Raw genomic sequence first — 16184 nt, forward strand, 5'->3', positions numbered from 1 at the left:
CTTCTGAGATTTATAAGCAATGCATTTTCTATAAATTTATGAAGAATTAGGTAGCAAGTAAGTACATTTATAAATGTTTTATTAAGATTTTTGAAAGCCCCAGAGTTGTATGCAAATGCAATGCAGATTAACCATGGACTGAATTTAAGAAATTAGCCTTTGGAACTTGAATCTCAACTTTCAAACTGGAGCTTACCCACTTACCAACTGCCTACATGGCCACGTGAACGAATCTCTCAGCTGTCCTTATTCCTCCGGATTATAATGGGAAATAACCCCGATCTTGGATGGCTGCTCTGAGTTCACACCTGTTAACTCCGACACAGTTCTTAGCACGTACCAAGCACTAAATCAGCAAAAACGGGTATTATAGGTTATTTGTGTAAAATGTGGAGAGAGTTTTGGATGAGAGCATGGGACTAAACCACAGTCCTGTCGCTCACTGCTGTTAGGAATCAACAACAGAAGATCCTACTCTTTCTTCCCAGTTTAGCCCGTATCTTTCTCCCTTCTAGGACTTTGAGGGTTATAACAAATGGAAGACAGGCGTTACAGAAATATTGCTTCTACGTCGAAATTTGCTGACAAGTTGGCATTCTCTACTTTGCCTTGTTAGTTAAGATTTTTCAAAAGCATCCCAAATATAAGCAAAAGTAAACATTGGGGTAATTCCATGGATTCTTCCAAGAAAGACATTTATTTCCAGTTACCATTACCAACATGCTTACAAGCATCAGGAAGAGAACTGTGTGGTTTCCTAGATACGTTTAGGCATCTTAGTAACAATTAGATCCATCGACACATCCAGAGATCAATTGACAAGAAAAAGCCTCAGCCATTTTCTTAAAGATTTTAATTGAGGGTATCGGACTTACTTGAATATGGTAACAGGGTTTTTTTGTTTGTTTCCACCTGTAGATAGGATTTGCTTCATGCAGACCAAAATACATATTTTGAATTTAATGGGAATATATCACTAGTCCAAATACTTAAGTGCAACCCCCTATCAAGCCTTCATACTTAGTGTTTTAGCAAAGAGGTGATCCTCTAGCCCAGAGAGAATTCTACCGGGGAAAGGCAGTCACAGACTGGGTGACATATTGAGAAGCAGTGCCACTCTGACATGTTGGGGGAAGTTCCGGGTAACCTGTTTGCCTCCAGTCCAATCTCTGCCCTGCTCTGGATTCCTTGAGGCTGAGTCTGCTGTCTCCCTCCCAAAGGAATGGCAGAGTTCAGCTCTCTGCTTCTCCTGCTCTCTGTCTTTGGCACCCCAGTTTGGCAATGGCTTTGGCACCCCAGTTTGGCAAAGGCTGCATTCCTTTTCTATAGCTGTAACGCTCGGCTGTGCCTGGGAACTGCTTCTCCCCTTGGTCTCTCTGGGGAGGGGTACAGGGTAGCAGCTCTGGCTATTGTTAGTCCCAACCTGCCCTCACCCCCGTAAATAGTCCTCACATGGAGTTGTCTTCAAATGCCCCTTTGAGCAGGCCGTCTGCTCCCTGAGGAGACCCTGAAGGACACAGGGGAACCTGTCCACCTCACCCAGGTACAATGCAGTAGGCAGGCTCCGAGGTGTTTGACCACAAAGATGAAGAGAGGAGAACTTCCTGTGACTGAAGGGAGAGAGAGACGGTGTCTCCTCTGGCCTCCATGGGATGACTTCAGCCTTCAATATCAAGGAACCAGCCTTGCCCCTCGAGCCCCCGGCCAGAGAGGTCAGTGAGGGAGGCTGGCCAGGGCAGTTGAGTGTGGACACTGGACTGCCCCTGAATATGAGGAGGTCTCTGCTTTTCCCTAGGTCTCTTGTCATCCTGTAGACCGTCGAAATCCATATTTTTCTGGACACGTGATTTGAGGGTGTGTTTTTTTGTCTTATCAACTAAGCTTTGGGTCCCCGAGGACTCGAGGGAGTGACTTTTAGGCTCCTTCCCCCACCCTAGTAACTAGGCATACACTTGAACTTGATGGGTGGTGAACAGTGACAGGCTATTAAATATTCAACGTACAGGATCAGGGAAATAAGTGCCTCACCCTTGCCTGGATACATGCACGAGACCTAAGTTTCAGGTGACGCTGGAGAGCCTTTCTGTTCGTGGCCACCTCACTGAAGAAGAGAGTTTGTGACGAGGTGTGCAGACAGGCTGGCGTTACACACAGTCAACACTTAGTTGGGGAAAAATTGGTTGCATTGGACATTTTTGCTCCAGGAGACCAGCTTCCATGCAGAGCCAGGAGGATCCACATCAAATAAGTGATGTTGCATCAGTACAAGGGAGAGAACCAGCCCGTCTGCAGTGGGTGGCCCGTCTCAGAGGCAGTGGGAAGACGGCCGACAATGGGAATGTAGGAACAGAGCCTGAAGGGTTGCCTAGAGAGACAGGAAAAGGACAAAGACACAGACACAGGGGCTGGAATGAAAGGCAGGGTGGCAGAGAAGTGACTTGGTCCCTGGGCCAGGGGCAGAATTCAGATTTCTACTCATGGAAATGTCCCATGGCCTTCAAGCTGCGCTGTACCATCGAGGCTCCGAACTTTCAGAACAAATACGCCATCTGAGTCAGACTGTATCAATACATCATTTAAAACCCAGAGCCTGGGCCCTGGGGGTGGGCACAGCTTAGTTCCTGGGGGAGAAACTAACCAAACAAAAGCCTTCGTGCTGGTCAGAAACACGTTAGAGAGATTAACAGCTAATACCAACTTAAATGCAAGTCCAAAGCCAAACAGAAAACACGCTCCCTGCGTTTTCTCTAAATGGGATGGAGACATGTAAGACGGAGACAGGGTAAGGGTGACAGCCCCACGGAAAACAGGCCTTTGGATGCAAGTAGCTAATCACGGAAATAGAGAAGCAGCCTATCAGGGCTGGGAGGGACCTCGGTCATGGCTGTGGGGCTGTTTATTCTGTCCCGAGAAGAGCAGAGGGGAGGCCAAGGCAGGCTGCTCACCTCCCCCAATGGGTGAGCACTTCCCCACTTCCAGAGCCCGGTGCCCTTTGTCAGAGATTTGCACATCCCGACACCACATCCACACACCTCACCGATGGACACAGAAGAACACCCTTCACTCGGCTCTTTGCCCTCCAGGAAGCAAGGACCTCCTCCTTCTATTTCGTGGGGGCCGGAGTGCAGATGGGGCGGGGGGCCAACTGTGGGGCGGACCCGTGCGGTTTCTCAGTTCTCCTAACACACCCGTCGTTCAATGACAAAAGTGGGGACCAGGGAAACTAGGCCTGTTGCCCAGCCTGTGTGGCTTTGTGCCTAAGTCTCCGTGTGACAAAGGAGCACGGTTGGTCATGGGACAGTGCGGGCCAGCTCCTGTTTCAGGCTGAGAGAGTTCCCCACATGCCCCTCAAGGCCAGATGGTGAAAGCGGGGTCCTGGGACCGGCCAGTTCAGTCCCAGTCCCCCATCCTCCTGGTAGCAGGAAGGTACATGTGCGGGGTGGGGGGCATGTGTCCTGCTCTCGGTTGACTTGCAGATATCTGGCCAGAAGGGCTCTCTTTCCACCCTGAGGTGGGAGGGTGGTAATAACAACAACAAGGACAGTTATTCTTATCATTTTATCACTGCAGTCTTTTCTACATTTGAGACTTTGTCCTAAACACATTTATATGTCAACCCATGTAGTCCCAAAAGAAACCCATAATTCAACACTGCTCCTATTCACATTTTAAGGACAAAGACACAGAGGCCCAGGGGTGGCTTGAACCAGGAAGCGCCAGCCATGATTTTCTCTGAAGCCAGGAGAGAGTCGCGTGTGGAATGAAGCCAAACAGAGCAGGATCAAGAGGAAGGACGCAGAGAGCAGACGAACTGAACAGTGTGGAGTCCTGCACCCCCAGTCCTTTTGGGGGGTCTGGTATTTTCACCTTTTCCTTGGTTTCAAGGAATTTCTTCAGTTCCTTTCTCAGACAAGTGAGCAGAAACAATTCTCTTTTGTTTTAGTTAAAGCTGGCTTTTTATCACTTGTAAGGAAATAGACATGATACCTGACTGAGGGGGTAGGTTTTCCCAAGGACCTAAGGGGACCCTAGTATGTAATAAATGGAGTCAATGAGATTCACCACTTATTTTCACTTATAGTTTACAATATATTTATAATGTAGTAAATACATAGTCCAGGTTTCGATACTGAACGCCATTACCAACATTTCCATATGTGCACTGATGGTGGATAACCATGTACCTATTCAGTGTCTGAAGCTGGTGTGATAGATTTGCTTACTTTGATAGGACTTGAAGCTAAACACTGTCAGGAAAATCCAATTGCTCAGGGTCAAAATTTATTCTGTCAGGTTTTACAAACTACAGATTACAAAGGTCTGTCGAGGGAAGGTAAAGTGTGATCAGAATTATGAAAAGTGTAGGGTTACAATTTATCCCTATAGAGGCCCCTAGAATTTAGAGCTGGAGGGAGCTCCTATTTGCAGATGAGGTTCATTCGCTCGGGGAGGCTGAAGCAGTGACCCCAGGGCTACAGGCTGCTTCTCCTCCCTTCTAGCTCCTCACCCCCTCGTTGGTAGGTTTTGGGGGGCTGGTGCAGAGATGGCCTCTGCCCCCATCCCATGGTCCTGATGGCTGCTTTGGCAGAACAGTGCGGACCCCTTGTCCCCTCCACCCTCTTCTGCATACCTTGCACACAGAAAAGTTGGGAGCAGCACAGGCCTGTTGGAGAGCAGCTGCCCCGGGTGGGCCCCCACAGTGCCAGCGCACAGAGCAGACACTCATGAGAGCTTACCCCAGGCCCTTCCCACGCCAACCTTCCAATTCTCAGACACCCCTCAGTCACAAGGCCCCAGAAGCCTCTGGATGTCCTGCCTGTGCAAGGTGCTCATCGCTGAAAGCTGCCTAAGCGGGCAAGTGGCAGGAACACTCACAGCATGATCTGAAGGAAAGGCAAGTCACAGCAGGTCCCCAGGAACCCGTGGTGAGTCACCGCCTTAGGCGAGAGATGAGTGTGAGAGCAGGGCTGCCAAGCGCCTGGGCCCCAGCTCACTGTCCGCAGGTAAAACTGCAGGTCTCAGGGTGGGAGCTCACGCCTGGGTGCCCCGCAGATGCCTGCGGACAGATCATGGCCTTCAAGTGCTTGCTGAGCAATTAAGAACTTCCCCGAGTGGAGTTTGCAGGCTGGTCTTGTACACATTAGTACAGCCTAATTTTGAAAAAGATGAAGACAGAAATGGGTATTGTCTGTGGGGAGAAATCCTACTGGGTGTGTCAGTATCCTGTTGGGGCCACGCAGGAGGGGACAGGGATGGGCACTGTGGATGGCCACCTGCCCTACCACCGGTCATCTCAGTCCTTCTGACTAACAGGCCCTGTGCTCTGGACAGGATCTCAGTTCTGGGTTTTTATTCGCTCCACGTGTATGCATTGCCTCAAAAATACAAGCCTCTGCACCGGAGTCAAGTCACTGACGGGTGATGCGTGGAGCAATGCATCCATGACCATGAAGGTGTTTCTGAACTTGAAAGAGCCCTTAGGTGGCTGTGTGAGCCGCACAACTTCCTCCCAGAGACGACAGGCTCTTTCGTAAAAGGGAAATCGATTCTTTTAGTAAGTGACTTCTGTGAGATTACTCAGGGTCCATATAGACTCAGCTTACACAGGCTAAATAAATCCAATATTTTAGTTCATTTACTTCAGCATTTAATCTATACTTTTCAAACTAATTCTTATAAGAACTGGGTTTGGGGGCCGACAGGCTAGTTTTTTTTCTTTTTCTTCCCTGTTCTCTATCCTTCTTAGGTTGTAACAACATGGGGTTAGCTAATAAATGCAAATTTGAGATCAGTTAGGACGATCCTATGAAATACTTCCATTCGGGTGGAATAAATACAGAGGAGGAGCCTGACACAGGTGAAAGTGAAGGTGACAAAAGAGACAGTGTGGCCTGAGGTCCTTAACTCGTCTGCCCTCTGGATGTGGGTCCCTCAGCTCCCGACTGGAAAACTGACTAGAGCTCAGAGACATGCCTGGAGTTTACCATTCCTCAGAAAACTGAGATGAGACTTCTAGAGACCACGTGGCCAGCTATGGAACCCGATGGTGCCGCAGGATAAGAAAGACGCTCCAACCACTAGGTTGCCTTCTGCATCTGTGGGTCATTTCGTTCTAATTAGAATCCAAAGATTTCAGGCTGACTCTGCCTAGATCTCTCACAAGGTGGGTTTTATTCATAAGAGGGTGAGACGATTGGAAATAGAGGGGTCTTTGATAATGTGACATGTTTCAGGAAAGACAGGGAGAACAAGGGTGGCCACGTGGGTTCTGGCTGTTCCTCACAGTTTTCGTTCCCCAGCTGAGACATCAACAGGCGTTTTCTTTCTTCGTGACATAAACCACAGCCCTTATCCTAACCCTGGGGCCCTGTGTGTTTTAAAATAATTTTGTTTCTTTGAGATTTTGCGAAGGTAATAAAATGTATACACTACATATTCTGTAATGTCTCCAGAATTATCTGATAATGAAACACAGTATTTCTGCAGGAAAATATACAAATATTCACATTAAATAGGATATATAAATGCTTTAAATAGTCTCAAATTTGTTTAGAGTGGGTTTTGTTGCCACGTGAGTTTGGTCAAACCCAGATTTTTTTTTAGAACTTATTTTTAAGAGATTTTTAGATTTAGAAATTCAAACAAGGGATTAGGGATTTGTATTTCTCCAAATATTTCAAGAATCTACATTTTCAATTCTTACTAACTTCATGGGGTAATTTGTCCCATACATCATTAGCCCGAAATATACTCTTTCATACTTCAGATGTTACCAGGAATCACTGTCCTCATCGATTGGCTCACCCTGTTCAGGTGACTTAGTGATTTTGTTATTTCTCGGTATGGCAAGCTTTTCAAGGCTCACTTTTCTCCTTTGGCAAACAGACTGGGCATTGTGCCTGACACTCAGTAACCTTCCTCGGACTGCCAGTGAGCGAGACTGACTCTGACCTGAGCAGAAGCACAGTTATTAGGAGGACGTGGAATGAAAAGACCGGTTGAAGAACCCTGCTTGGAAGTAGCAGGGATAAGGAAAGGTTTCACGTGGAGACTAGGAGTATTTTATCAGGACTTCTCACCCCCACTCTTAAAATTCTGAGTCACTCCGCTGAAGATCAAGCCCCAGGCGAGTCTGAGTCACATACCCACCACTAGGCTAGGGGACAGCCTGACACTGATGGCCACTCCCAGCAAAACTGAGTCATTCCCCCAGAGGAAGTGGGGCTGGCCCTACAAGAACACAGGAGGTGCATTCTGATGGCCAAACAAAACAAACCTAACACGAGCCCTCCATAGATTTCCAAATACTTTCAGAATACTTTTCTTAATTCTTAGCTTTTTAGAGACATGCAAAGTCCTACTTTTGAGGCCGTCATTGGACTAAACTTGCTTCATCCCCATACAAAGATTGGTCATTTTCCTCTAGATTTCTCTTAACATTCCACATCTTTCTTGGGCGCAAGGGCTGGAGATAATGCTGGAGATGCATCAGATAGAGATTTTATGCCATCTTGGTACAATGAGTGAGCTATTTTCCAAGTGATCCTTAACAACAAGCATTTCCTACCAAGACAATTCTGGTAGAGGGAAGCTGAATGACAGGAACCACTTCATCCATGAGACACAGGAATGCTTTGCCTGAAACCTATGAAGGAATAACAAGCCTACGGATCAAGAACCAAGAAAATGAAGAAGGCAAGTGAATATGGCTTTTCCTCCCTCATTTACTGCTCAAACATTATCAAAGGGATGTTGTTAACTTCCTTAAGGCCTGTGTTTCTTTAAGCGGCTTTTCAAACTGCCAGCGCTTTCTGCAGGCAGGTGCCGACGTGTGTGCAGAACTGTAGTCTCAGGTGCCGATGCCGCACAGTTCTTACCTGGTACTCGTACTCCGTGAAAGGCAGGAGTTCGGAATCCACGAACGAGCTTGTGCTTCCGTTATAGGTTAGAACTGGGCTTGGCTGTCCTGGCTGGGTTGCGCTTTGTCTTCGGTACAACTCGTAGTACAAAATGCGTCCATTTGGCTGAAGTGGTCCTGCCCACAAAAGGGAAACCGTGGGCTGGAGCCCCCCTGGAGCCGACCGCACCTCCAGGTGTGGGGCAGGCTGCATGGCAGGAGCTGTCTCGGGGGTCCGGGTGCGTGTCCAGTCACTCGACGCACATCCCAGCACGGTGCAGGCCTGCACCCGCACTTCATACCTGCAGGACACAGGCAGAAACGACCCATTATTGGCAAAGCGATTTTCGTGCGAAGAATCTTTAAAAGACCAAGAGTTTTGGGATAAAAAGGCATGGAAGTTTATATTTATTCTTGTTGATGGCTGACCCTTTTTTAAAAAAAGGTAAATAAGTCATATTTCCCTAAAAATTCTAGAACATTTCAATTAATGAATTAATGGACTGATTTTTAGACAGAGGGGAAGGGAGGGAGAAAAAGAGGGAGAGAAACATCAATGTGTGGTTGCGTCTCATATGTTCTCTACTGGGAACTGGCCTGCAACCCAGGCATGTGCCCTGACTGGGAATTGAACCAGCAACCCTTTGGTTCACAGGCTGGTGCTCAATCCACAGCGACACCAGCCAAGGGGAACATTTTAAATTCTCCTAGATTTCCTAGGAGATCCTTCCCTAGTATATGGAATAAATAAGCCTTCAAGATTCTGTCCTGCACGCGTGTTCTTTCAGTCTGCGGAAATGCCAAACAGCGATGAAGAAGGCAGGTCTTGAGGACTGTGAACCAGCTTCCGGCAGCCCTGGGCTCTCCCTACCCTGCAGCTGGAGCTGAAAGATTCCCCAGGCTCGTTTCCAGGTCCTGAAGGAACACCACGGGGTTCAGGCCTCCCAGGTAGTCAATGCCCTCACCTGATACCTGACATTGTATGACAGGCTCCCTCGCACCACACAGATACCTTTCAGGGCCAGAGTTAACCCAGCCGCACACTTGATGATCCATCACTGAGACACCTTTATCACCATCCAGTTAAACTCAACCAATCAATTATGTGATGTTTCTCCTGCCACTTGCCAAGGTCTATTTACATACCAGGGACTGTCCCCTTCCATGGAAAGGGGCTTTGGTCACCTTTAAGTGCCTATGGCTGCAAACGAGTGCTTTTTGCTTCTGTGCCCATGCCCCCCACCCCTGATTTCATGGCAACCCTAACTTGCCCTCAAGCATCTTTCTTTCGCCCTTTATTTCTTTGGGGATCATTTTCTCTTCTATTTTCCGCCTTCTGTCTTTTTTCCTTGAGTCACTGCTGTCTCCCTTTCCCCTTCTCTGTTCTTTCTCTCTCTCTTGTTTCATGCCCATCCGTACCTTGATGGGGCTACCAGGTTAGTGGTGATCAAATCCACTGCTCTGTATAGATCTGACTTCTAAGAGATTCTCCGAAGTCACTTTTGATTTTCCACAACTGGAATGTCTGTTTTTGGAAGCATCTGTAGTAGCCTGAAAATTCTGGGTCAGATTCCTGCTGCCACTCAGGGATTCGCCATCTCCTCCTTGCTACTGAACGGTGGGGGTGGGCGTGGCGGGCCCGCAGGAGGTCACGCTAATCAGGAAATGGGAAACTGCTGGGAGAACCCAAACGTATGTGAATCCCAATTTCACACACAAGTGACCTTCTGACTTCAGTCAGTGATGTCACGTATATCTTCAGTGATGGTGGATTATGAAGAGAGACATCTCTGTTTGCCTTAAACGTGATTGCTAGGTTTATGAGATAGAGCAAACTTTTTTTTTCAGCCTGGGAAAAGTGTTTCTCTCACACCTGAAAACCCTCTTCTTCTCCAGAAATCTTTCTGAATAACAGTTTCAAAGAGCAGCTAGTTGGCATGATTTTTAAAACGTTCAGGCACCAGCCAGGTAAAGAGCAAGCAAGCACACAGCACACAGAGTCTGCAGCTAACTCGGCCCTTTTATGCCCTGAATCAGGGAAAAATAAAAGCCAACCTGTGGAGCATGTGGCTTCACCATAGAAGATATTGGCAGAAGCTTTAATGACTGTTTAATATTTAACGCGACCCTAAATAACTGTCATGAGTAGATGCGGAAGACTGTGAATGCATCATTTAAACAGTACCGTGTAACAGACATAATTATAGAAGGCTCCAATCTACACATGAGTAGATTATAATAATAGCTGCGTTTCTCCAATGGTGGTTAGAAATCAAGTCAGCCTTTAATTTTTTCAAGTGATTCTGTTCATTTTACTAAAATTTAAGCATAAAATATCTTGTAGTAGCGTCTCCCTGGGGGCGCAAGTGGCCTGAAATGTGCTGAGGATAGCTCCTGAGCCCTTCTTTAAGTCATGGGAACAGGGCTGGGGGGGGCAGGTTCCTGCACGTGGAGAGCAGGACTTAGTGGGCAGGAGGGACCCTTGAGAAAATGTGAGCTGAACACTGGCCCTGTCCCGAGAAGCCCTGAGGGCATGAAGTCACCAGCCAGCAAGGGCCTCCTGACCATCCTCACCAATCCCAGGGGATTGAAGAAACGGTCAGAGGAGCATCATTCTCTTTGGAAGAAGAGCCAGGTTCCAGGACAAGGGAGCCACCAGAATTAATTTTGGGTCAGTCCAACCTGAGCTGGTAATACCTCTCTCACTCACTGGCACTTTTTAAATTTTTTATAATAATACCTTAATTTCTCCTCAGCCTATGTCTGCTAACCCCACTGAGGCTCTCAGAATGGTCCAGGGGCCTATTTTCAGGAGGGACCGGGTTTAAGAAATGACTCCATCTCCGTGCTACTTTTTCCAAGTTTGTGAGGTGCAGACATTACTGGGGGGGGGGGGTGCGGAACTGACTCTCCAAATGTCACCTGCATGAATTTTGCTCTCCAGAAGTTATGCAAGCAGGTGGTTACTGGATGAAGATGTGGTCCATCCGCTGTGAATGGTTAAGTGGATGGGGGCTGGGGATGTCACACATCTGGCTATTAGTGTCTGCACCTGAACGGACCCAGGGCTCACACCATGGAAGGGACAATGGCTTGCTCTCCACAAACCTACAGTGAGCTACTACCCACCTGCAAAACGGCTCCAGCTGGTTGACCACGAATGCCCGTGTACCAAACGAGTCATGAGTTGTATTTATGTGTATGATTTTTGTTTCTCTTTCAAGCAGCTCACGGACGAAGAGGGTATATTTGACGATGTGGCCATTGGTCCTCACTGGGGGGTCCCAGTTCACTAAGATCTCCTGAGGACCATGGGCCTGTAATTTGGGAGGTTCCATCCCTGAAGGTGCTGAGGGGCTGGTTCGATCTTTGACGAGTGGACTCAGAACACCCCCCTGGCTGTTGTTGGCAGTGACTGTGTAGCCATACTCCACGCCTGGGGTGAGAGTGAAATCGTGGTATCGAGTTTCCAGGCCAGTGTAGACGATGGTTCCATCCCTCCTAAGTTCATAACTTTGGATGTGGCCATTTGGGGTTCTTGGAGGCTTCCAGGTGATTTCAATGGACTCAGAGCCCGTGACTTGCAATTTTGGGGGGTCCATGTCCTGTGGCGGGGCCTCCATGGTCCAGGCAGATCCTGACACACTAGCCGCACAACCTCCGCTTGTACAGGCTACCAGGGAGACATTATACTGAGTGTGAGGCTGCAGGTGAGCGATCAGCAGGGACAGGCTCTGCCCAGCAAGGTACTCCTGACCATCACACCTGAGTAGGTATTTGGTGATCTTTCCATTTTGGATTGATGGCGCTGACCAAGATGCTTTGATCTGAGTGGCACTGATGGCCTGCAGGGATGGAGGGCCAACCCCTGCTGGAGCGGCCTCCGGAGTCACGGTGCTGGTGGGCGCACTGGTGCGGCAGCCTCCGCTCGTGCAGGCTGTGACCGTGTACCTGTACGTGGAGAAAGGGAGCAACTCTTCATCGGTGTAATTAAAAGTCACAGCGTCGAAGCTGAAGGGATACAGTGCCCCGTTCTTCTGAAGCCGATAGGATTGGATGACGCCGTTATGTTGCTCTGGAGGGACCCAGGAAATCAGCAGTCTGGGGGGGCTCATGGATACATAAGTGATCTCGGGTGGAGAGAGACCTTCGGGAGGCGCCGGCATGGTCGTTACTGCCGTCCACGAGCTACAGGTATGGCCTGCTGCATTCCACGTGTGGACTTTATATTCGCATGGCATCCACGGCTGCAAACCGGTGTCGTTGTACACAAAAGCATTCCTTTCAGTCCTATATTCCGTGAAAACAATGTCCTCATCGGCCTGGATGGTCTGATTCCCCCAAGCTCTTTCCTCGAAGCATCTGCGAATCACTTCATAGCGAATTATCTTTCCATTTGGGTGAATGGGCTCAGACCAGGTCAGCTCAACGCTGGTGGAGCCCACAGCCTGGACGCGGGGAGGCGGCTGAGCGTGGGGCGGGGCCTCGTCTGTGCGCACAGACTGGGGCGCTGAGAGCGCGCAGCCCGCCTGGGTGCAGGCCTCCAGCGTCAGCGTGTAGGCCGTGGAAGGGGTCAGGCGCCGGAAGAGGAACTGGCGATTCAAGCCCGTGTACTCCAGGATCCCGTCACTGAAGATGTGGTACGTCTGCAGCAGGAAGAGAAGCAAAGGGAAGATGACCCACAGACTGTGATTTCTTGGTGCCACTATCTTGCCCCCTTAACCTTTCCCCACTGCTACTCCTCGTCTCGATGACCCCAATCTGGTAAGAACGGTCTGATATTGATTTGGGGAATAAGATGTAAGTCCACAGAAAGAGGGGCCATGTTTTCCTGTTTTATCATTTTAGGTTGCATATTACTTACACATGTATGTATCTACAAGCTACGGGCTGCTGAATGCGATTCTTGGACGTAAGAGAGTACTCTTGGGGTTTTGTCCTATTTTGTCTTTTAGAAATAAGCAATAGTATCCAAACTTACTATCTGACAGATACTAAGTACTTCTGGTTTCATCCTGGGTAGGTTAAGTCAGTCCTGTCTACATTGTCTATCTCTGATGGCATTTACTGGGAAACGGCATTGCATGCTCTGGCATTTGTACCAAGGTGCCAGGGCTGAATGTGTGTGTATGTGTGTACACACACACGGACATATATACAAAAGTATACAAACACACTTGGATGACTAGAACATGAAAATAATCACTCTGTTTCCTCTTGTAGGCCATGGAGGAATTGATCGTTCCTTCGGAGAAAGTACTGTACTTCTTTTGCTCTGGGGGACATCATCTGAACACCCATCACACAGGCATAGAGCAAGTTCTCATTCCACACCATCCACTGTTCGCTGGGGAAAACGAGCAGTGACCGAACTTGGATGTGGATGTTTTTAAGCAGCAGCCCCCCCACTCCCCATCCTTTTCCTGCATTGGTGCACCTGCCAGGACACGCCCCTGTGGATGGCAGTGACTCTCTGGGAAGGTGTCTCTAAGAAGAGCTGGCATGCAAATCCCACTGCCTGGGAGGAAGGTCTGGGTTAACACATCCCAGCTGCTGGGTCCCAGGAAAGCTTAACCTAGCCTGTAATTTTGGTAGCTTTAATGTTATTCAAGATGAAATAACTTAGACTTCTGGAAACCTTTATAGATTGAACTATGGTACTTTGGTGTGATTTTCTCATTGGGGTCCCCCGACCACACACCTAAGAGAAGGGGAATAGCGTGTTTCCTAAAGCGTGCTTAGATTCTATGAACAATCTGGAATTCTCTGTGACTCCCTGGTCCCCACATGCTCACCTGGAAAATCTCTAACCAGGTGTTAAATCTCAGTGTTAAATTCAGTCTTCCCTCTGCACCTAAGCTCCTAACTAGGTTTGGTGAAAAACACTCAAGTATGCTGACTGGCCTCACTTTAAATTTCTTACCATAAATTTTAACTAGGCGATTGCCAATGGGTAATCCTATTCTATTTCCCCGACACTTGCTCTCTCATTTTCCAAAGGGATGATTTCATATCTTCTTCTCTCCCCACTAACCACCAACACCTCCTTCCCTTCCCTTAGTCACAGGTGGTCGTGGACGTCACCATGTGTGGGACTGGGAAGAAAGAAGCTGTTCTGAAGATGTGTTCTCATGTGGTCTGCTATCAGGTCCATGTCCATGTGACTCTGGAGTTACATGATTTGCCTTCCTTCCTTTCTTCTGCTACAGATGAAGACTCTCTGTCCCCAGTGAGGTCACCCGAGCTCTGGATCCCACCCCTGCTTCCAACAGATTTCACTCCATAATTATTCTCATCATCTCTTGTATTGTGCATTTCTTTCCCTCTACTGGGTCATTTCCATAACGGTTTCAATGCACTTTCATATCTTTCATCGCTTTTTAAATAACATTTCTTAACACCATAGTTCCCCAGATATCACCCCATTTTTCTGCTTTGGTTTTCATCTGTAATTCTTTACAGAGTCACGGTCCACATTCCCTGGCTTGCCATCCTCTCCCCAACCACCCCAACCAGCTCTATCTTTCCCCCTCTCTTTGCTCCATCTTTTGTCAAGTCACAGTGACATCCTCATCTCCAAATCCAAGGTCACGTCTGCCCTCATTTCACTTGATCTCTCAAGAGCCTTTGTCATATTTCTCTTCACTTTTGGGACCACCCACTCGTTCCCTTTTCCTTCTATCTTACTTGCCTGTTCTCATTTTCCTTTGCTGACTACTCATCCTCCTCCTGAGCGCCAAATCTCATCATCTCTAGTTACTTTCTTCCCACCCCTCAACTCCTCCAGGCTCATGCCTTTAAACACCACCCGTCTGCTGATAAATTTCCAACGAATCGATCTTAGTGAAGAACTCTTGAGAGAGTCTTAGACTTGTATCTTCAACTGTCTACTTGCCCCCTCAAATCTGCACATCTTCCAACCTGACCTTCCCAGTCAGTGACTTGAGGCCAAAATCCAGAAGACATTCTGAAGTATCATTTTTACTTCCTGTTTCACATCCAGTCCCTTAACAAATCTTGTCATCTCTACCTTCTGAATAGCTCTCCAATCCAGCCATATTTCTCAGCCTTCACAACTCCCACTCTGATTCACACCACACTCAACTCTACCTGAAGTCCTTGATAGCTTCCAAACTCTACTGGTCTCCTTGTAGTCCATTTTCTACACGGCAGCCAGAATGATTTCGAAAAACATAAATTTGAGTCTGCTCTTCCTTTGCCTACACCCTCTAGTAATTCTTCATCACACACAGAATCGATTCCAAAGTCCTTATCGGGGCCCACACGGATGGACACAAGGCACCTCCTGTCCCCCGCCAAGCTCTTCCAGTGCCATGTACTCTCCCTCTAATGCCCCAACCACGCTGGCTTCCTTCCCTTTATCTGAACACTCCAAGTTCATTGCTGGCTTCAGGCCTTGCAGCCGCTGCTCACTTTGTCTGGAACATTTTGCTCTCGTATCTTCGCACAACTGACTCTGTCTTGTCATTCAGGACTCAGCTCAAATGTCAACTCAATTCAAATGATCATTCATTCTAAAGTAGCCTGAGCTGGCATAATTGCATTATTCTGTTTAATTTTCTTTATAGCATTCATCACATGGAAATTCATTTGTTTACTTGTATACTAGCTTCCTGCTTTTTGTATGTACGCCCACATTTATGTACACACACAGACAAGTCTACAGCAGCAGGGGACTTGCCTGTCTTACTCACTCCTGAATAAATGCCTGGCACTTAATAAAAATGCAATAAATATTTGGTGAAATGGAAATTAAGGTACTAGGATATCATCCCTGTTGTCTGTCATGCCAGGAGGAGGCCGACTCAGGGACAGGGAGGAAACACGTGCACAGACAGATGCACTGATGATGGGTGTGAGGGAAGAACCTCTGTTCTCTGGTGGGACTCTTAGGGCTGGGGCTGGATTTTAAGGCCATGGAAGCTAAGGTTCCGGCCTCCTGCCCCGCAATAGGGAGAGTCTGGCTCTGTCCCACGTAGGCAGGCTGGAAGAACGTGGCTTGCTTCTGCCACGTGTAGCAGGCCTGGGGCTTGGCAGGAAGGTAGCCATTGTCTAAGCTGGGAGGTCCCTGCAGGGAGGCCCAGAAGGGTAGCCCTGGGCCTGGGAGACCTAGTGATGGATCTGAGTCCTTGCTGTAGGTGATTTCCTGCTGTCATTCCACTCACAGGGTTGTCAGGGAAGAGTTATGCAAAGTCACAGCTTAGTCTTCACTGTTCTCTGTGGGATGAAAGGGGGCATCTTTGCCACCTTGAGCAGAGAGGTGAGG

The 16184-nt window shown here is 48.1% G+C and overlaps 1 protein-coding gene across 1 annotated transcript in view; it reads right to left on the reverse strand.

Annotated features, from left to right (window-relative positions):
• USH2A (usherin) overlaps positions 1–16184 on the reverse strand; it is a 505359-nt gene that overhangs the window by 31072 nt on the left and 458103 nt on the right. Inside the window, exons 63-64 of the mRNA XM_053667304.1 lie at positions 11027–12543; positions 7878–8199 (exon numbers count right to left, since the gene is read on the reverse strand). Of these exons, the coding sequence (XP_053523279.1) occupies positions 7878–8199; positions 11027–12543 (1839 nt within the window). The remainder of the gene's footprint in view (positions 1–7877; positions 8200–11026; positions 12544–16184) is intronic.

The sequence above is a fragment of the Artibeus jamaicensis genome, unplaced genomic scaffold (genome assembly GCF_021234435.1).
Source record: "Artibeus jamaicensis isolate MK-2021 breed Jamaican fruit bat unplaced genomic scaffold, CSHL_Jam_final contig_467, whole genome shotgun sequence".
NCBI classification, from domain to species: Eukaryota; Metazoa; Chordata; class Mammalia; order Chiroptera; family Phyllostomidae; genus Artibeus; species Artibeus jamaicensis.